At 41.8% G+C, this 21947-nt stretch overlaps 1 protein-coding gene across 1 annotated transcript in view; it reads right to left on the reverse strand.

The window, feature by feature from the left end:
* Nucleotides 1-403: 403 nt before the first annotated feature.
* LOC124552186 (calcium-activated potassium channel slowpoke) overlaps nucleotides 404-21947 on the reverse strand; it is an 881186-nt gene continuing 859642 nt past the window's right edge. The window contains exon 28 of the mRNA XM_047126498.1: nucleotides 404-1478. Within this exon, the coding sequence (XP_046982454.1) occupies nucleotides 1398-1478 (81 nt within the window). The 3' untranslated portion in view covers nucleotides 404-1397. The remainder of the gene's footprint in view (nucleotides 1479-21947) is intronic.

The following is a 21947-nucleotide window of genomic DNA, read 5'->3' on the forward strand; positions in this document are numbered from 1 at the left end:
TGGGGAAAAATATCTGAGACTAAACTGTTCTTTTACAGCACTTTCATTAGATGCAATAATTTTTAATTTTTCCACTGGAACCACCAGTATTTCAGTTTAATCTCATAATGAATTTCAAGAAGTAGACTTACAATAATTGTATAATTCGACTACACTTTAGTTCATGAGGTGTATAATTATAAAATAAGTTATTGTGAATAGCATTTACTTCATAGAGTAAAGTCAGTTTTAAATTTAGTTTCATAGGGTGAGGGAGACACTGAAATTTTCAATGGAACTGCTATAATCTGATTACTGTAATGTATCTGAAGAAAAACAACAAAATATTCGGATTAAATGTTGTTAGCAAAACATGAAATAATGACAGTTATGAAATGAATAGAAGACATGTGAAGTTCTCATTCCAAGTACATTTAATATCAAAATGAAAGTACAAAATCTCAGTGAAGTATTTGCCATTAATTCCTTTTCTTAACAATAGTTTATAATCCATCTTGCTACAAAATATTTATTTTATTTTAGAGATTTTATTATAACAACACATTTAGTAAAACTTCCTTGTTCAATACTTTTCAAGAAGCGCTATAATTATGAACGGATATTGAGCTGAAAACTGGCTCTTGAAATTGTCAGTATATATTGCTTCAATATGTAGCAGCCCTTTACAATTAGGCCAGGATAATCAGTACTACCTGGCAATGATGGCCCCTACAACTTTATTCCTATTATTTTGCCTGCACATATGGAGCACTGAGATACAGATTCGATGGTGGCCTAAGTCAATTTTTCACAAAATAATGTGATCACATTCATATAAGGAACACATTCCTATGTGACACGTCAATTCCCTATAACAAAAATGGTGGCCAATAAATCATAAATAAATGGGAGTACATGTCTGAAACATACTTTTAGTGAAGATGCAATAGATATTAAACTGTTTCCACAGTAGCTACTTAGACCTTTCTTCAGTTTTCACACATATCAACCAACAGCTATATTCTCTGTGACTTATTGACTTAGATCACAACCATATAAGGCATACATAAGGTACATGCTACATTTAATGTAACATGAATTTGAGAAACTCCACCACTTCTTTAAAATTTTATGAAAATTAATTGCTGAAGAAAACCAGAATATCACATATTGACTTAAAAAAATATGTATTTAAGTGTGAAAGCACAGTCTGAAAACAAATGTCTGTGCACCTTAGCTTCAAATTGCTGAGCAAAGTACCTAATATTAAACCACTTATTCAACATCACAAGTGTTCCCTGAATCTGCCACAGCACTCTGTTTTCAGGAAATTCTATTTGTCACCAGTGCAGACAAAAGAGGATGATGTTTTAGATATAGGAGTAGGGTCCATCGGTCAGGGCGCTACACAGCAGCAGTCAGGAGTTGTCATCTTTTCCACGTGCCCCTCTGTTTGGTTTGTACTCAAGCCCTGGATCAAACTGCATCAATACAAACACCTGGGAAAGACAGAAATGTTTAGAGTTATTTACATGATATGGACAGTACATATATTTTTTATTTTTATCCTTTTCAAGCTCACCAGGAGAGAAAGATCATCTGATGCATTTTGGTTAGTAATAACTTCAAGTGCTTTCAAATTATACAGACAGGTGAACATTCCTTTGGGACTGTAAATAAGTGCTTGAAGTGCCTAAGAGATTATACATACATAAAAAAGTTATACATCACCCCAATTGACAGAACTCCTGAAGACAGACGTTGACTGTGGATATTGTATCACAGACACAGTCCCTTCAACTGTTCAGAGATGTTACTAAACCTGCCCAAAGATGTAAACAACCATGCATGAGCAGCACCTATTAGACAGAGGTGGTCCGACAGCCAATCAAGTTAATTCCAGTCATTCCACCAGGAAGGAGGTACACAGCTCATTTTGTCTGTAGTTCAACCATGCCTAGACCGTCAATATTACAGTTTGATCATGTCCGCATTGTTACTTTGTGCCAGGAAGGGCTCTCAACAAGGGAATTGCCCAGATGTCTTGGAGTGAATCAAAGCGATGTTGTTTGGACGTGGAGGAGATAACAGAGAGACAGAAACTGTCAATGACATGCCTCACTCAGGCCACCCAAGGCTACAAATGCAGTGGATGACTGCTACCTATGGATTATGGCTCAGAGAACTCTGACAGCAAAGCCACCATGTTGAATATTGCTTCAACTGTGCGCTACAGGTTGCATGATTTGTAACTTCACTCCTGACGTCCATGGTGAGGTCCATCTTTGCAATCATGACACCATGCAGTGTGGTACAGATGGGCCCAACAACATGCCAAATGGACCGCTCAGGATTGGAATCATGTTCTCTTCACCAATGAGTGTTGCATATGCCTTCAATCAGACAATTGTCAGAGTTGGTCAGGATGAATGCCTTAGACACACTGTCCAGTGTGTGCAGCTAGGTGGAGGTTCCCTGCTGTTTTGGGGTGGCATTATGTGGGGCTGACATGCGCCGCAGATAGTCATGGAAGGCACTGTAACGACTATACAATATGTGAATATCATCCTCCGACCGATAGTGCAGCATATTGGCGAGACATTTGTCTTCATGCATGACAATTCGTTTCCCCATCATGCGAATCTTGTGAATGACTTCCTTCAGGATAACGACATCGCTTGACTAGAGTGGCCAGCATGTTCTCCAGACATGTACCCTATTGAACATGCCTGGGATAGTTGAAAAGGGCTGTTTATGGATGACGTGACTCACCAACCACTCTGAGGGATCTACACTGAATCGCCGTTGAGGTGTGTGACAATCTTGACCAGCAGTGCCTTGATGAACTTGTGGATGCCACAACGAATACAGGCATGCATCAATGCAAGAGGACATGCTACTGGGTGTTAGAGGTACTGGTGTGTACAAAAATCTGGGCCACCACCTCTGAAGGTCTTGCTGTATGGTAGTACAACATGCAATGTGGTTTTCATGAGCAATAAAAAGGGCAGAAATGATGTTTATGTTGATCTCTATTCCAATTTTCTGTACAGGTTCCAGAACTCTTGGAATCAAGGTGATGCAAAACTTTTTTTGATGCAAGTATAACCTTCAGATGTCTTGCTGACAGTGTGCAAGGCAGATGTGAGAGGTTGGAGACAGAACGTGATTGTCAGCATTTCCGTCTTTTTGTTTTGAATGCTGCTTTTGTGATTTTGGTCCCAAACAATGAGGCCACATATTTTTTTTTTTTTTTTGTTTTTTTTTTTTTAATTGCCGTTCTGATTTTTTTTTGGCAGGAGAGGAATTAATGTGATGCCACTGTGACAACTGTCTTTTTGTCTCATGCATGTAATGAGCCACCCACATTTCATCTCTAACCACAAAAGAGCTCATAATATCCTCACCTACCAATTCAAGTCACTCAAGAAATTTGTGGGTGCTACTGACCTGATTTTTCTTGTGCTGCTTTGTCAGCTATTTTGGGACCCATCCTGTGCACATTTTCCAGTATTTCAGCATTTCTGTGGGTGTCTCATATAAAGGATTTCTCAAAAGTTGTGGAAACACTACAGAAATTTCATCACTAACAGTTTCCTCAGTTTTTTTACACCAACTCATCAGTCAAAATGGGAGGTCTACATCTCCTCTATTTGTCATGAACATTTGTTCTACCTCCACTCAACTCCATACACTACTTAAACACACCTGTTATATTCATAAACCTTTACAGTAAATCGTTTTGCTTTGCAAAACAATTTCAGTAAGTGTTATTCTTTTCATTAGTGCAAAGCGGATCACAGAACATCGCTTGCACTTGGTGGGATTTTTTACTAAAATCTTTCATGCAATTTGACACTAAAATGTACTACCATGTTGCTGTGATGCTTGATATGGTCAGGGGTCTCCCGCAACCACTCAGTACTGCCAGCCTTCAAAAAACAAAAAAAAAAAAAAAAAAAAAAAAACAAAAAAAAAAAAACTACAGCTCATTATGGTCACTTACTTTCTGAACAACCTCATAACACCAGAAAAAGAAAGGAACAACCCCAGAAGGAAAATAATATAAAAATTAAACAATGGAAAGCCCAGGATGGAATAACAATGACACTATCACTGCTACTCACCATATGGAGGAGGCATTGAGTAGCAGACTGGCACAATGAAATGCTCATTCACACAAGCACAACTCTCACACATATGACCACAGTCTCTGACTGAGGTGTATGAGTTGTGCTTGTGTAAATGTGTGTGTGTGTGTATGTTTTCTGCTTCAGAAGAAGGCCTTTAGGCCAAAAGCTAAAATGTATGGCAGTCTTTTTATTTTGCCTGTCTGCAACCCGATGTCTCCTCTTCACATGAGTAGCAATCCATCATTTCCACAAAATCAGTGAACAAATTATGAAGAGTGTAATGTTGCTTTTTGAAAGTTGAAATAAAACAATGTAAATCTTAGGACATACATAAAAAATTTATAACTTCTATGCTTCAGATAGTCTGTTCTTTCTCAACAGTAGTCAGACTTGTGGTGGTCTAACAATGGCAGCCTAAAGACACACTGTAGAAACCATTTCACTCATTGCAATCCTCAAGTGAGCATTCCAAAGTTCCACTGTAACTGTGAAATATCCCTCTTCTTTCTTGGTCAGGGACTCAGGAAAGGAGGATGTGGATTCCAGGAGAAATGTCAGCAAACTAAGGATTACTCTCCGATGCTTTCAGATGGAACATTTTTATACAAATGCGTTTTATGAAGAGTGCAGCTGGTCAATCAAATTAAAAGCCACATCTAGGGTGAATTTTGCTGAACTCTGGAGGAGAGATTCAACTTAGAGATATTACAACTGGATGTACTTTTTTTATGTGCCACTGCTGCTAAAGATTTGGTCCACCTCAGTCTGGCTGCAGCAAACAAGCAACACTGGGTGCACAAGGATGCTGACCACTGAAGGACACAGCATGAAAGTCACCAGTTACTAGATGCCTGCCCACACACTCATCTGGCAAAGAAATATAAAATGTACCCCTGTAAAAGTCTGTCCATCAATATTCATTTTGCCAAAAAAGTAATAAATAACATCCAAGAAATTGTTCCTCAGACATTCACAACAGAATAGGAATATAACAATTTTCACTTTCGTCTGAGTATGTGATGGTGATATATTAATTGGTTTAGGTCAAATATTACTGAGTAAGTTCTCAAGTAACTTTGTAATAGGTAACTACCATCAGTTTAGCCATGGTTCAAAGTAGATAAATTTTGTGGAAGATAAGCAATTATGGTGTACATTATCACATTCTTGTAACTGGCACACCTAATCCATTTATTTTTATTGACTGGAAATGCTACACTTATGAGAATTTAATAAACATAAATTAGCTTCACGAGCTGTATAGTACAATAAATCCATCACCACATAAAACAGATTTGTAAGATGAGCTTAGGAAAGTATCACCACAGAATGAAAGACACCATAATTTTCCAGATTCTTAACTAGCTAAAATCTGAGGAACAAATTTTATATTAGTGTGTGCTGTTTCATATGGATTTTAATCTAAAGTTCTGCTTTTCTGTGTTTTTATTATACATGTTTACTTTTGCGTTAGTTCAATTACTGTGTGTGGACAGACTGTGGTGTACCACACAATGATTAGCATTACCAAGGTAAGAAAGTGAGTTTGTGTTTACTGGACAACTAATGACACTGAACAACTTGAGTATCATTAGGAGAAACATAAAGCAAATAAAATGGCATGAAAACTCTAGTCTCTCTAAATTTTTTACAGCCTTTTTTTAAAAAGAAGTGAAAGGAAAAGAAAGATGAAGGCAAAATAAAAAAAAAAAAGAATGAATGAAAGACGAAGAATTGCTTGAAAAAAGGAAAAGAAAAATACCTCCAATTACAAATCAGAATATCCATAAAAGGACTTGAATGAAATAATATTGTACAATGGCCATTCTAGGTGGTAAGAAATTGGCAGTTCAAAGAGGCAAGCTAAATGATTCCACCGGTTCCAGGTGAAATTGAAAGACAAGAAGGTGACACAGGATTCAGTGGACTAGTGTGTCTATATTGATGGTCTGTTGACTGCACTCCACAAGCTGGCATAATACAGTATTTTCTTCTCGTGGTTCTAGTTTGTGAGTGAATGTTTTTCATCACCATAAGATTTACTCAGAACTGTGCTTACTATTGTAACTGCCATTTATGTATACAACAAAGTAGTCATGCTTGCCCTACATTAATTTCAGTCGAGAACTATTAGTGTTTGGTTGTTTACACTAACAGAGAGTATAATCTGTTGCTACAGAAATCTTATTTTGTGTTCAATAAATGTTTATTGACCCTAAAGTGATGGTTCTAATATTGGTGACAGGATAGTCTAAGTTTGATATGCCAAGCACCACAATGGATGTAAAATTTTTTGAGCTTTGGCAGTTACAGCTAAACCAGTATCAGAAATTAGTCAAGCACCTAACTAGTTCTACGCAGTAGTATTACAGATACTGTCAGCCATCCTGGCATTTCAGCCATTTAATGAGGCTTAAGAAGACTACAAAGTATAGGAAAAATGACTTGTGCTTCACATCCAGATTGTGAGTGGGCCTTTTAGCTCTACACAAATCCAGAGTTATATAATTTGATTCAAAAGTTAGCTACACTGTCTGATGCAATGTCTGACATATTCTTCTTCTTATCAGACAATTTTTTACACAAAATGGATGCAGTAGTAGCAACGCTCAAATTCTTACAACACTGCAAGTCACTTGCTATAAGTTATGGCTCCTGCAGAGTGGATTTGTAGGGGCTGAGTAGGACATGTCAATTCAGTTTTGAGTGATGTGAAGCATACGCAGAAAATTTGATATGTGATGTAGTGATTTGCATAGCTCCACTTAACCATTGAGCAGGTGTGCCTATGTGTTAAGTGTGCCAACCACAAATAAAACTGTTTTGAATTGTTCCATTGTTGTATCACAATTATGAGCCCATAAGTATCCTTCATTATTGCTTCAGCTAAGTTGATGATACATAATGGTGTCATACATCCAAGAGAGCTGCAGTTATATAAAATAAACAGTGAGCAGGGTGAGAAAAAAAGTAAGATTCATGCAAGAAAATGACCCAGATTATGAGCTAGCAGCACAATCCCACAATGAGGCAGTTATCTATGAGATAGTTAGTAATTGAATAAACAGTTGGTTGGGATCCGATGCAAATGCACTGTTTAATGGTCATTACTGTGAGGCAAAACCTGCCTGTGGGAACAGAGTAGATAATGAAAATTTATTTTATTATTTTTTAATTAAACAGTGCTTTAGCTCATATAATGTAAGTTTAATTTATCATAGTTTTATTAAAATGAGATAAAACTGTGATTTTGTTCATACATGTTTGCCTTGCCTTGGTGACATAAAGCCAGATATTCATCCCGTGTGTACAAAGTACACCACTCGCCTGCTCATGTGTTAAAGATGTCAGCATGCAAAACTTAAGACAGTGTGATCACTACATGGTTGAAGTGCTGTGAACTGTGCATGTATTTGAAAGTTGCAAGCTGTATAGCAAAATTTTTCAGTAGACTTTCATGTTTCACATGTGACCCAGAACCACAGCAATACAGTGCAGCAGGTTTCCATAACAGACTCTACAGATGCAACTAATTTCTGTTCACCCACCATCACTCTCCACAAGCCTGAGCTAGTACTATGTGTCGTTCACAGTGATACATTTGGTTTCCAAATTGGTTCAACTGTTTTATCTTGCATCTCAAAACAGTATGTCGACAGTACGAGGACGTGTGTTATAAGTGTTTCCACAGATGTCATATTGCAGAAGTATGCCATAGCTTGGTGGGGTAACTGGTATCAGCTCCACCTGATTCAAGTTAATAAAAGTCAAGCAGTGATCATTTGGTGGCACCACATAAGTTGATACTGGCATATCAGTCAGCCATTAACCAGCCCACGTGTTTTAGTATGGGTGATCCCTAGTTCAGCAAAATGTAGTCAAAGTTGTGGATGTACTGCCATCACGAGGTACCACTTCTGGGTCATGTGCACCTGACAGACACTTAAATCTGTTACCTCTGGTTGAAGCAAATCTAGTGGCTGAGAAAATTTTTGGTCTTAATGCATATGCTTCCTTAGGATTATTGATACATGGTGAAGTGTACTCCATCAGCTTGTCACAACCTTGTGAGCCCACTGCTACACTTTGTAAATAATTTGCACTACTGCTTAAATGAGGGTTAGGGAAAAGTTGTTGACTTTCAGGTCTGCATTGTCTTAGAGCCAATGTCTATGATTTTGCAAAGCTCGTCTGATTCTGTTGACCACTAAGGATGAGGTTAACACTGAATTACATGCATTAGGACAACAATAGGTTTTGTCTCCTGTTTCCAAAAGTAATTTGGCTTCCCATTAGTGGAGGTTAGGCAGCCTGGGGGCTCTCTTCGGTTGTGTGGAGACTTCAAGTAAACCATTAATGCGCAAGTGGACATTATTCTTATCCAATGTCTTGTCCAGATGAACTTTCAGGAGAAAATCTATTTTCTAAAATCAGTCTAGCAGAAAAATATTTTCAGTTGACGTTTGTTGAACACACATGGAGGAATTTAGTCTTGAACACCACTGAAAGCATGCAATATAACAGATTGCCTTTGGCATATCCAGCACCCCTGACATATTCCAGAGGTTTCTTGAACACGCTGGTGTACCAGCTCTGTATTATGTGAATTAACACTACTGTGGTCACTGGGTGAATGACAGAAGACCATTTGCATAATCTATGTCTAAATTTGTGGCCCTTGCACAGAATGATTTTATGTGTAAATTTTTTTTTTTTTTTTTTCAAATGAGCCTTCTTTCAACCAGAAGTAACTTATTTAGGCACATCAGTGAAGAGGGCTTTCAGGCCATCAAAGAATATGTAGGAGCCATTCAGAACATGCTTGGCCTGAATCTATAAAAGTCTTTCAAATATTTTTAAGAATACTGAATTACCATGTTTGGTTTCTTCCCTGGGCAGTCTCCACAGCTCACCCATTAAATCATCTCCATGGAAAGGGTGTCTCCTTTCAGTGCTCAGAAAAAAGACTTTTCAGAAATTAAAATTGGTCCTCCAGTCAGCACCTTGTTTATGACCTACTAGCTCCACATGCTGTTGCTGTTGGCAACAGATAGATACCCACAAGGCGTCAGGGATGATGTGCGTCATAAGGTAAGGGGTCGTACTGAAAGCCTGAGAGGCCACTTGCATTTATGTCAAGGATGCTTACTCCAGCCAATAAACATTATTGACAGATTGAGAAGGAAGTGATGGTGCTCATCTTTCACACACACACACACACACACACACACACACACAAACACACAGACACACACACACACACACACACACACACACACACGCACACACACACACCAACGTGTCAGAACTCCGGAGATGGGAACTTGCCTTTCAGTATATCCTCTCCTCTCATTATACACCAGGCCTCAACCTCCGCTAATTTCAAGTTGCCGCCTCTCATACCTCACCTGTCTTTCAACATCTTTGCCTTGGATATGTGTGTGTATGCGAGTGTATACCCGTCCTTTTTTCCCCATAAGGTAAGTCTTTCCGCTCCCGGGATTGGAATGACTCCTTACCCTCTCCCTTAAAACCCACATCCTTTCGTCTTTCCCTCTCCTTCCCTCTTTCCTGATGAAGCAACCGTTGGTTGACAAAGCTAGAATTTTGTGTGTATGTTTGTGTGTCTATCGACCTGCCAGCACTTTTGTTTGGTAATATATATATATATATATATATATGATATGGTTATAATAAAGGGAAACATTCCATGTAGGAAAAATATATCTAAAAACAAAGATGATGTGACTTACCAAATGAAAGTGCTGGCAGGTCGACAGACACACAAACAAACACAAACATACACACAAAATTCAAGCTTTCGCAACAAACTGTTGCCTCATCAGGAAAGAGGGAAGGAGAGGGAAAGACGAAAGGATGTGGGTTTTAAGGCAGAGGGTAAGGAGTCATTCCAATCCCGGGAGCGGAAAGACTTACCTTAGGGGGGAAAAAGGAAAAAAGGACGGGTATACACTCGCACACACGCACATATCCATCCACACATATACAGACACAAGCAGATGTATTTAAAGACAAAGAGTTTGGGCATATATATATATATATATATATATATATATATATATATATATATATATATATATATATATATAAAACAAAGATGATGTGACTTACCAAATGAAAGTGCTGGCAGGTCAACAGACACACAAACACACACACACATATATATATATCTGCTTGTGTCTGTATGTGTGGATGGATATGTGCGTGTGCACGAGTGTATACCTGTCCTTTTTTCCCCCTAAGGTAAGTCTTTCCGCCCCCGGGATTGGAATGACTCCTTACCCTCTCCCTTAAAACCCACTTCCTTTCGTCTTCCCCTCTCCTTCCCTCTTTCCTGATGAGGCAACAGTTTGTTGCGAAAGCTTGAATTTTGTGTGTATGTTTGTGTTTGTTTGTGTGTCTATCGACCTGCCAGCGCTTTTGTTCGGTAAGTCACCTCATCTTTGTTTATATATATATATATATATATATATATATATATATATATATATATATTATTGGTGTTTTGCCCTTAAAGAGCGCATTTGGACTAAACTACATGGCCAGTTCCTTTTGCTGCCTTCCTTGCTGCCCAAACTTCCCTCATTCGCTCGCTGTGTTTCTGTTTCCGGTCCTCTGTCCATGCTTCTTGTCGGCTTCGTGTCTTCGGCTTCATCTTGATTGCCTTTTTGGTTGCCCATATTTCTTTCATCTTCTGGCTGTGATTTTGCTTGCGTTCTTCGGTCCATTTTATGCCTGTTCGTTTGTCGCATTGTATCTCATGTAGTTTACTTTTCTTAATGATGTTTCTGAACTTTATTCTGTCGTTTATTGTGTCTGCTGTTATGTTGAGCTGGTTCAGGTCGTTTTCTACCTCTGCCACCCATTTGTTGTTTCTAGTGGTTACCCAGTCAAAGATCTGTTTGGTCAGCCTGTGTGATGGCATTCTGTATAGGTGTCCATAGAATTGTAGTCTGCGTTTTCTAATCTTTTCTGTGATTGTCTCCGTATGTTTGTACAGTTCCTCTGTAGGTTTCTTGATCCATATTCCATTGTTGTTAGTTGCGCCAAATATTTTCCTAAGTATTTTCCGTTCTACTTTTTCTAATTGTCTGATACGTGTATGCCCTCGGATTAGTGTGGTCTCTGCTGCATATAGTGCCTCGGGGAGCACCACCGTGTCGTAATGGCGTAATTTGGATTTTTGTGAGATAGACTTCTTGTTGTAATGATTCCACACTACTTTGTATGCCTTGTCCAGTTTAGTCTTTCTTTCTTCATTTGAGTCTCTGTTATGTCCACTCATTTGTAGTGTTTCACCGAGGTATTTGAAGTTTGCTGTTTTGTAAATCGTGCCATACTTTGTGTTCAGAGATGAGAGTTTCTTTGTGCTCATAAACTGTGTCTTTTCGTAAGAGATCTGTAGTCCAGTTTTGGAAGCGATTTCGTGCAGTTTTTCAATAGCGTCTTTTGTTTCCTTTATACCTTTCGCGACAATCGCCAAATCGTCTGCAAAAGCCAGGCATTTAATCTGTAGGTTTCCTAAGGTTATCCCCTGTTGTGATGTTTCCCATTCTCTTATGACCTTATCTATATATATATATATATATATATATATATATATATATATATATATATTAAGATGATGTGACTTACCAAATGAAAGTGCTGGCAGGTCGACAGACACACAAACAAACACAAACACACACACAAAATTCTAGCTTTCGCAACCAACGGTTGCTTCGTCAGGAAAGAGGGAAGGAGAAGGAAAGATGAAAGGATGTGGGTTTTAAGGGAGAGGGTAAGGAGTCATTCCAATCCCGGGAACGGAAAGACTTACCTTGGGGGAAAAAAGCACAGGTATACACTCGCACACACACATATCCATCCGCACATACACAGACACAAGCAGACATTTGTAAAGGCAAAGATTTCGGGCAGAGATGTCAGTCGAGGTGGAAGTACAGAGGCAAAGATGTTGAAAGACAGGTGAGGTATGAGCGGCGGCAACTTGAAATTAGCGGAGGTTGAGGCCTGGTGGATAACGAGAGGAGAGGATATACTGAAGGGCAAGTTCCCATCTCCGGAGTACTGACAGGTTGGTGTTAGTGGGAAGCATCCAGATAACCCGGACGGTGTAACACTGTGCCAGGATGTGCTGACCGTGCACCAAGGCATGTTTAACCACAGGGTGATCCTCATTACCAACAAACACTGTCTGCCTGTGTCCATTCATGCGAATGGACAGTTTGTTGCTGGTCATTCCCACATAGAAAGCTTCACAGTGTAGGCAGGTTAGTTGGTAAATCACGTGAGTGCTTTCACACATGGCTCTGCCTTTGATCGTGTACACCTTCCGGGTTACAGGACTGGAGTAGGTGGTGGTGGGAGGGTGCATGGGACAGGTTTTACAGCGGGGGCGGTTACAGGGGTAGGAGCCATAGGGTAGGGAAGGTGGTTTGGGGATTTCATAGGGATGAACTAAGAGGTTACGAAGGTTAGGTGGACGGCGGAAAGACACTCTTGGTGGAGTGGGGAGGATTTCATGAAGGATGGATCTCATTTCAGGGCAGGATTTGAGGAAGTCGTATCCCTGCTGGAAAGACACATTCAGAGTCTGATCCAGTCCCGGAAAGTATCCTGTCACAAGTGGGGCAATTTTGTGGTTCTTCTGTGGGAGGTTCTGGGTTTGAGGGGATGAGGTAGTGGCTCTGGTTATTTGCTTCTAAACCAGGTCGGGAGGGTAGTTGCGGGATGCGAAAGCTGTTTTCAGGTTGTTGGTGTAATGGTTCAGTGATTCAGGACTGGAGCAGATTCGTTTGCCACGAAGACCTAGGCTGTAGGGAAGGGACCGTTTGATGTGGAATGGGTGGCAGCTGTCATAATGGAGGTACTATTGCTTGTTGGTGGGTTTGATGTGGACAGACGTGTGAAGCTGGCCATTGGCCAGATGCAGGTCAACGTCAAGGAAAGTGGCATGGGATTTGGAGTAGCACCAAGTGAATCTGATGGAACCAAAGGAGTTGAGGTTGGAGAGGAAATTCTGGAGTTCTTCTTCACTGAAGATGTCATCAATAAATCTGTACCAAACTTTGGGTTGGCAGGCCTGGGTAACCAAGAAGGCTTCCTCTAAGCGACCCATGAATAGGTTGGCGTACGAGGGGGTCATCCTGGCACCCATGGCTGTTCCCTTTAATTGTTGGTATGTCTGGCCTTCAAAAGTGAAGAAGTTGTGGGTCAGGATGAAGCTGGCTAAGGTAATGAGGAAAGAGGTTTTAGGTAGGGTGGCAGGTGATCGGCGTGAAAGGAAGTGCTCCATCACAGCAAGGCCCTAGACGTGTGGAATATTTGTGTATAAGGAAGTGTCATCAATGGTTACAAGGATGGTTTCCGGGGGTAACAGATTGGGTAAGGATTCCAGGCGTTTGAGAAAGTGCTTGGTAACCAGCTACAATGGGGTGGCCGGGATGATTGGGTTTATGAATTTTGGGAAGAAGGTAGAAGGTAGGGGTGCGGGGTGTCGGTGAGGTCAAGCCCCCACAGAGCGTATCTCTGCCTACGTAGATCAACAGCTTCAACCCATTACATGCAGTCTCCCATCCTTCATCAAAGACGCCAACCACTTTCTCAAACGCCTGGAATCCTTACCCAATCTGTTACCCCCGGAAACCATACTTGTAACCATTGATGACACTTCCTTATACACAAATATTCCGCACGTCCAGGGCCTCGCTGCGATGGAGCACTTCCTTTCACGCCGATCACCTGCCACCCTACTTAAACCTCTTTCCTCATTACCTTAGCCAGCTTCATCCTGACCCACAACTTCTTCACTTTTGAAGGCCAGACATACCAACAATTAAAGGGAACAGCCACGGGTGCCAGGATGGCCCCCTCGTACGCCAACCTATTCATGGGTCACTTAGAGGAAGCCTTCTTGGTTACCCAGGCCTGCAAACCCAAAGTTTGGTACAGATTTATTGATGACATCTTCATGACCTGGACCCACAGTGAAGAAGAACTCCAGAATTTCCTCTCCAACCTCAACTCCTTTGGTTCCATCAGATTCACTTGGTCCTACTCCAAATCCCATGCCACTTTCCTTGACGTTGACCTGCATCTGGCCAATGGCCAGCTTCACACGTCCGTCCACATCAAACCCACCAACAAGCAACAGTACCTCCATTATGACAGCTGCCACCCATTCCACATCAAACGGTCCCTTCCCTACAGCCTAGGTCTTCATGGCAAACGAATCTGCTCCAGTCCGGAATCCCTGAACCATTACACCCACAACCTGAAAACAGCTTTCGCATCCCGCAACTACCCTCTCGACCTGGTACAGAAGCAAATAACCAGAGCCACTTCCTCATCCCCTCAAACCCAGAAGCTCCCACAGAAGAAACACAAAAGTGCCCCACTTGTGACAGGATACTTTCCGGGACTGGATCAGACTCTGAATGTGGCTCTCCAGCAGGGATACGACTTCCTCAAATCCTGCCCTGAAATGAGATCCATCCTTCATGAAATCCTCCCCACTCCACCAAGAGTGTCTTTCCGCCGTCCACCTAACCTTCGTAACCTCTTAGTTCATCCCTATGAAATCCCCAAACCACCTTCCCTACCCTCTGGCTCCTACCCCTGTAACTGCCCCCACTGTAAAACCTGTCCCATGCACCCTCCCACCACCACCTACTCCAGTCCTGTAACCCGGAAGGTGTACACGATCAAAGGCAGAGCCATGTGTGAAAGCACCCACGTGATTTACCTACTGACCTGCCTACGCTGTGAAGCTTTCTATGTGGGAATGACCAGCAACAAACTGTCCATTCACATGAATGGACACAGGCAGACAGTGTTTGTTGGTAATGAGGATCACCCTGTGGCTAAACATGCCTTGGTGCACGGTCAGCACATCCTGGCACAGTGTTACACCGTCCGGGTTATCTGGATGCTTCCCACTAACACCAACATGTCAGAACTCCGGAGATGGGAACTTGCCCTTCAGTATATCCTCTCCTCTCATTATCCACCAGGCCTCAACCTCCGCTAATTTCAAGTTGCCGCCTCTCATACCTCACCTGTCTTTCAACATCTTTGCCTTGGATATGTGTGTGTGCGAGTGTATACCTGTCCTTTTTTCCTCCAAGGTAAGTCTTTCCGCTCCCGGGATTGGAATGACTGCTTACCCTCTCCCTTAAAACCCACATCCTTTCATTTTTCCTCCTCCTTCCCTCTTTCCTGAAGAAGCCACCGTTGGTTGCGAAAGCTAGAATTTTGTGTGTATGTTTGTGTTTGTTTGTGTGTCTGTCGACCTGCCAGCACTTTCATTTGGTAAGTCACATCATCTTCGTTTTTAGATATATTTTTCCTACGTGGAATGTTTCGACTTACCTTAGGGGAAAAAAGGACGGGTATACACTCGCACATACACACATATCCATCGACACATATACAGACACAAGCAGACATATTAAAAGGCAAAGAGTTTGGGCAGAGATGTCAGTCGAGGGGGAAGTGCAGAGGCAAAGATGTTGTTGAATGACAGGTGAGGTACGAGTGGCGGCAACTTGAAATTAGTAGAGATTGAGGTCTGGTGGGCAACGGGAAAAGAGGATATATTGAAGAGCAAGTTCCCATCTCCGGAGTTCAGATAGGTTGGTGTTAGTGGGAAGTATCCAGATAACCCGGACGGTGTAACACTGTGCCAAGATTTGCTGGCCATGCACCAAGGCATGTTTAGCCACAGGGTGATCCTCATTACCAACAAACACTGTCTGCCTGTGTCCATTCATGGGAATGGACAGTTTGTTGCTGGTCATTCCCACATAGAATGCGTCACATTGTAGGCAGGTTAGTTGGTAAATCAGGTGGGTGCTTTCACACGTGGCTCTGCCTTTGATCGTGTACACCTTCCGGGTTACAGGACTGGAGTAGGTGGTGGTGGGAGGGTGCATGGAACAGATTTTGCACCGGGGGCGGTTACAAGGGTAGGAGCCAGAGGGTAGGGAAGAAGGTTTTGGGATTTCATAGGAATGAACTAAGAGGTTACGAAGGTTAGGTGGACAGCAGAAAGACACTCTTGGTGGAGTGGGGAGAATTTCATGAAGGATGGATCTTATTTCAGTGCAGGATTTGAGGAAGTCGTATCCCTGCTGGAGAGCCACATTCAGAGTCTGATCCAGTCCCGGAAAGTATCCTGTCACAAGTGGGGCACTTTTGTGGTTCTTCTGTGGGAGTTACTGGGTTTGAGAGGATGAGGAAGTGGCTCTGGTAATTTGCTTCTGTACCAGGTCGGGAGGGTAGTTGCGGGATGCGAAATCTGTTGTCCGGTTGTTGGTGTAATGGTTCAGGGATTCAGGACTGGAGCAGATTCGTTTGCCACGAAGACCTAGGCTGTAGGGAAGGGACCGTTTGATGTGGAATGGGTGGCAGCTGTCATAATGGAGGTACTGTTGCTTGTTGGTGGGTTTGATGTGGACGGAGGTGTGAAGCTGGCCATTGGACAGGTGGAGGTCAATGTCAAGGAAAGTGGCATGGGATTTGGAGTAGGACCAGGTGAATCTGATGGAACCAAAGGAGTTGAGGTTGGAGAGGAAATTCTGGAGTTCTTCTTCACTGTGAGTCCAGATCATGAAGATGTCATCAATAAATCTGTACCAAACTTTGGGTTGGCAGGCCTGGGTAACCAAGAAGGCTTCCTCTAAGCGACCCATGAATAGGTTGGCGTACGAGGGGGCCATCCTGGTACCAATGGCTGTTCCCTTTAATTGTTGGTATGTCTGGCCTTCAAAAGTGAAGAAGTTGTGGGTCAGGATGAAGCTGGCTAAGGTAATGAGGAAAGGGGTTTTAGGTAGGGTGGCAGGTGATCGGCGTGAAAGGAAGTGCTCCATTGCAGTGAGGCCCTGGACGTTCGGGATATTTGTGTATAAGGAAGTGTCATCAATGGTTACAAGGATGGTTTCCGGGGGTAACAGATTGGGTAAGGATTCCAGGCGTTTGAGAAAGTGCTTGGTGTCTTTGATGAAGGATGGGAGACTGCATGTAATGGGTTGAAGGTGTTGATCTACGTAGGCGGAGATACATTCTGTGGGGGCTTGGTAACCAGCTACAATGGGGCAGCCGGGATTATTGGGTTTGTGAATTTTAGGAAGAAGGTAGAAGGTAGGGGTGCGGGGTGTCGGTGGGGTTAGGAGGTTGATGGAGTCAGGTGAAAGGTTTTGTAGGGGGCCTAAGGTTCTGAGGATTCCTTGAAGCTCTGCCTGGACATCAGGAATGGGATTACCTTGGCAAACTTTGTATGTGGTGTTGTCTGAAAGCTGACGCAGTCCCTCAGCCACATACTCCCGACGATCAAGTACCATGGTCATAGAACCCTTGTCCGCCGGAAGAATGACGATGGATAGGTCAGCCTTCAGATCACGGATAGCCTGGGCTTCAGCAGTGGTGATGTTGGGAGTAGGATTAAGGTTTTTTAAGAAGGATTGAGAGGCAAGGCTGGAAGTGAGAAATTCCTGGAAGGTTTGGAGAGGGTGATTTTGAGGGAGAGGAGGCGGGTCCCGCTGTGACGGAGGACGGAACTGTTCCAGGCAGGGTTCAATTTGGATAGTGTCTTGGGGAGTTGGATCATTAGGAGTAGGATTAGGATCATTTTTCTTCGTGGCAAAGTGATATTTCCAGCAGAGAGTACGAGTGTGTCTATATATATATATATATATATATATATATATATATATATATACACTCTTTCCAATTTTTGCACCTAAGACAAAATTGACATAGCTTACAGCACATCTACATCACTGATGGGCTCTCTATTTTACAAATTTCCAATAATCGATTCACTATCACTAACTCATTCAATATTCTAATGCAGATACATTCTATTGTCATACTGTGGACCTGGATTCTGATTTGGATCATCAGCAGACAGTTTGCTTTCTGACAGCCAGCTGGAGGAACAGCTCAACGAGATCCCTGTAAATTCCCAGGACACTGCTATAGCATCTAGGAGAGAACCACTTCTTCAATAGGTCCTACGATATATCCAGTTGGGTTGGCCAAAAATCCTCCCTGGTGCAGATACACTTGACCTTCACTGTCCCCCCCCCCCACCCTTCCCCCAGATGGTGGGCACCAACTTTAGGTTTGGCAAGGTGTGACATTCCTTAAGCAACATGAACACTGCTAAATCTACTGGTCTAGTATGGATGATGATGTTGCAAGGTTGGTTTACAGTGTGCTCTTTGCCAAGCACGCCAGCTGGTCCCATCCATGCCATTCTCTCCATGGCCAGTGTTGACGCAGCTGTGAGTCATTTTTTGTTTGGACAGTGTCGATGCAGCCATGGAACCGAGTTCACACTGACTTTATGGGACCTTCACTGAGGTCCAGGTGGTTAATAATCATGGACACCATCTCTCACTTCCCATATGTCAGCCACCTCCAGCAGACAACAAAGGTGGCCACAGTAGGAGCCTTGGAACGGATTTTTGCGGTTCAGGATGCACCCTGCATGATGGTAATCATTAATGGTCCTCAATTCATGGCTGAAGATTTAGGTTATGAAAGTTATTACAAGATATTGGACATTTCTGTGACTGTCTTCCTGTTGAGATTTCTCTGTATTTACACTACACTCAACCATGAGCTGAACAGTCCTGTCACTATTTGCACTGCCTTCCTTAGTTTACACTTGATGACTCTTGATAGCGTAACTTAATGCAAACCATAGCTACATGGTTGAACAGTATTCCAGTATGAGTGAATCATGTGCTTCATTTGCAATTTATTTTGAAGACAATTGTAATTTTCCAGTGTCCTACTAATTAATCAAACTTAATGCTGTGCTTTCCACAAGCACACCTTTAATCAAATGCTCAAAGAAAACTTGAGAGAACAAATCAAAACTTGCCATAAACATTCTCCACAACTCAGCCAGTTTCATTATTCCACTTCATATCCCCAAATTGACAGTACCAGCAGTAGCCAGTCCAGTTTGACTCATTAATCACATAGTAGGAAGCTACTGCAGTTTTTAAGTTTATGAGGAGCACAACTTTACATTTATTATTATTAAAATCCATATTTATGTTTGCATCAGACTGATATTTTATCTAGATCTAAGTAGATATTGCTACATTACTTATTGGATAACAATTCCTGTGTCTATGACAAAGCTAATTGCACCATCTGCAAACAATCTGAGATTTCAACTAATACTATCCACAAATCCAGTAACCTTTTCAGTGCCCAATTATCTGGAACATATTCACTGTCTGAACGCCAGTGTGTGAAATAGGAGCACACCTCTGATGCTCAATTGTTTTATAAGCATGCTTGCTTAGACCTGTTGTAGAATTATTTTTACAAGTGTGCTTCATTTAATGTATGTTCCATTTTTTATTTTACAATTGCACTTTATTGGATCTGTTTGTAAGTACAATGGCTGGATTGTATTCCCAACAACTGTGAAAGCGTGTGGAAGGTGTATCATATTTTATGAAAATGGCAGTGAACAATAAGTGTGCTTTTACCTCTCAATTATATCCACACATCAGGAGGCTGAGAGAAGCGTCTAACATAAATCTGATAACACATCAGGAGCCTCAGTTGAACACTTGACCTAAATGAGTTAACAAGATTAATGGAAATGATGAGAGGAGTCAGATATAATACGAACAACAGATCTTCCCCTTTCGCAAGACACATCTGAAATTCTTCTATGTCCTTGGATGGCTTTCTGCATTAGATAATGTGATGAATTTTTCAGTCTAAATTCAAACCTGACTAGACATATCACATCAACATATTTTCTAAAGGAAGTATCAGTGTGGTACTGAATTAAAAGTTTTATGATGTTATAGGAACACTGGATATTCCACACAACCTCATCTATGACTACTAGTACATTGTGTCTGAAGAGTTAATAGCCAGATTTCAAATGAATGGTATCTTGGGAATCCACACATTATGCCATAACTTCTCAGCTCAGAATGTGTTCTATAATTCTGTTAGCAATGGAGGTGAATCATACAGGATTGTAATTCTGGAGACCAGATCTGCTGTCTTTTCTTTACATAACTGTTACCTGTGTTCTCCTCCAAACACAGGGAAAAGTTACCCTTTCATGGAATCACTGACATATTATCACCAAGAATGGAGTTCTATAGCTTGTACAATCTGCATAGAGCCAAATGGAGACTCGTAAGATCCTATGTACAACTGTAACATTTGCCAGCCACTATGACTGATTACTAAGTCATTTATATTTACGGTGGCATGGTAAGGGAATGAAAGCAGCATTGTGTGATGTTTGTTTCAGAAGGAAAATTGGGGGAAAGAATTAAATAATTATTATTCCACTTTTCTCCCTTAGGATAGAAAGAGGTTGGGTGGGTGATAGAACACCACTTAAGAAGGAGTGAGGAGTATCCTGAGCAGGATGTCTCTCATTTCTGTGCATGATGAGATTGTCAAAGCTCTGATAAATGATGTGATTCAGTCGTTCCAATCTGGGTTGGTATTGGGTGATGAAAGGGGTGCTCATTTTAGCCTGGTTCTTGAGGGTGGTGTGAGGATAGGGGGTGTCAGCCACCCAACCTGCACAACATCCTATAGTCCATCCATATCCCAGTTCCAACCCTTTGTCACAGGAATCCTGTCCCTGTGGAAGACCCAGGTGTAAGACCTGCCAAATCCATCCAGCATATCCTGTTCCAGTCCTGTCATAGGTTAATCCTATCCCATCAGGGGCCAGATGACCTGTGAAAGCAGCCATGTCATATACCAGCTCTGCTGCAATCACTGATACATTTTTATATTTTTTTGACTTTCAACCAGCGGTCCACCAGGATGAATTGCCACTGCCAAACTCTGGCCAAGAGCAAAGTGCACCACCGTGTGGCACAACATGCACCTGAACATAACATGTTTGATTTCAATTGCTGCTTCACACACCTGGGCTCTCTGGATCCTCCTCTCTACCACCATCTTTTCTGAAATGCGCAAATGGGAGTTATCCTTAAGACACATTCTCCACTCTTGAAATCATCCCAGCTTCAACCTAAGGTAACCTACTATCCTCACCTCCTCCACCCAACAGTTTCCAGTTTCTGCCACCTCTGTCCTATCACTTCTCCCAATTCATGTCTCCTCATCCTCACTGTGTGCCACTCTCTGCCACTGCATGCACAGGTCTTCTCACCTTCTCTGCTTTTCTCCTACCACCATCTAGTCCCTGCACAGTCTGCCATGCTTGACTGACTTCTCTCCCCCCACTGTACCCTGCTATCCCTTCCCCTTCATCACCAATCTTCTGATCGCTGCTTCTGTTCAATGCAACACAGTTGCATTCTGGTCAGAGCGGCTGGAGATAGCAGTCATGTACGCATGTGTGCTCACTTGTGTTCATGTGTGTGTGTTTTCCTTTCTGAAGAAGGCTTTGGCCCAAAGCTCCATTGTGTAACAGTCTTTTTTGTTGTGCCTGTCTACAACTCAGCATGTCATCTTTACAGTGAGTAGCAATCTATCCTACTCATGAGATATCACACTACACAGTTTAACCATGTCAGGCTTTATAAAATAATTCTTGCTACTGCATGTTTCTGTAGAATAAATACTATTTTGAGCCTAGTTACACTGTGCCAGTCAGTTAAGTCTTAGGAAAGTGCTAACTGAAAGTGTGCAAGGTTATGCTAGCACTTGCATCTGCAGCCAACATAATCAGAAACAGTTCTAATTGCTAAGTTAAACACAGACATAGCTCAGCTTTTTAGTTAACTTATCCACATTTGGTGGTAGTTTACTATCCTTCTGAATATCTATGAACTTCTC

Source organism: Schistocerca americana, chromosome 1, assembly GCF_021461395.2.
Source record: "Schistocerca americana isolate TAMUIC-IGC-003095 chromosome 1, iqSchAmer2.1, whole genome shotgun sequence".
Lineage (NCBI taxonomy): Eukaryota > Metazoa > Arthropoda > Insecta > Orthoptera > Acrididae > Schistocerca > Schistocerca americana.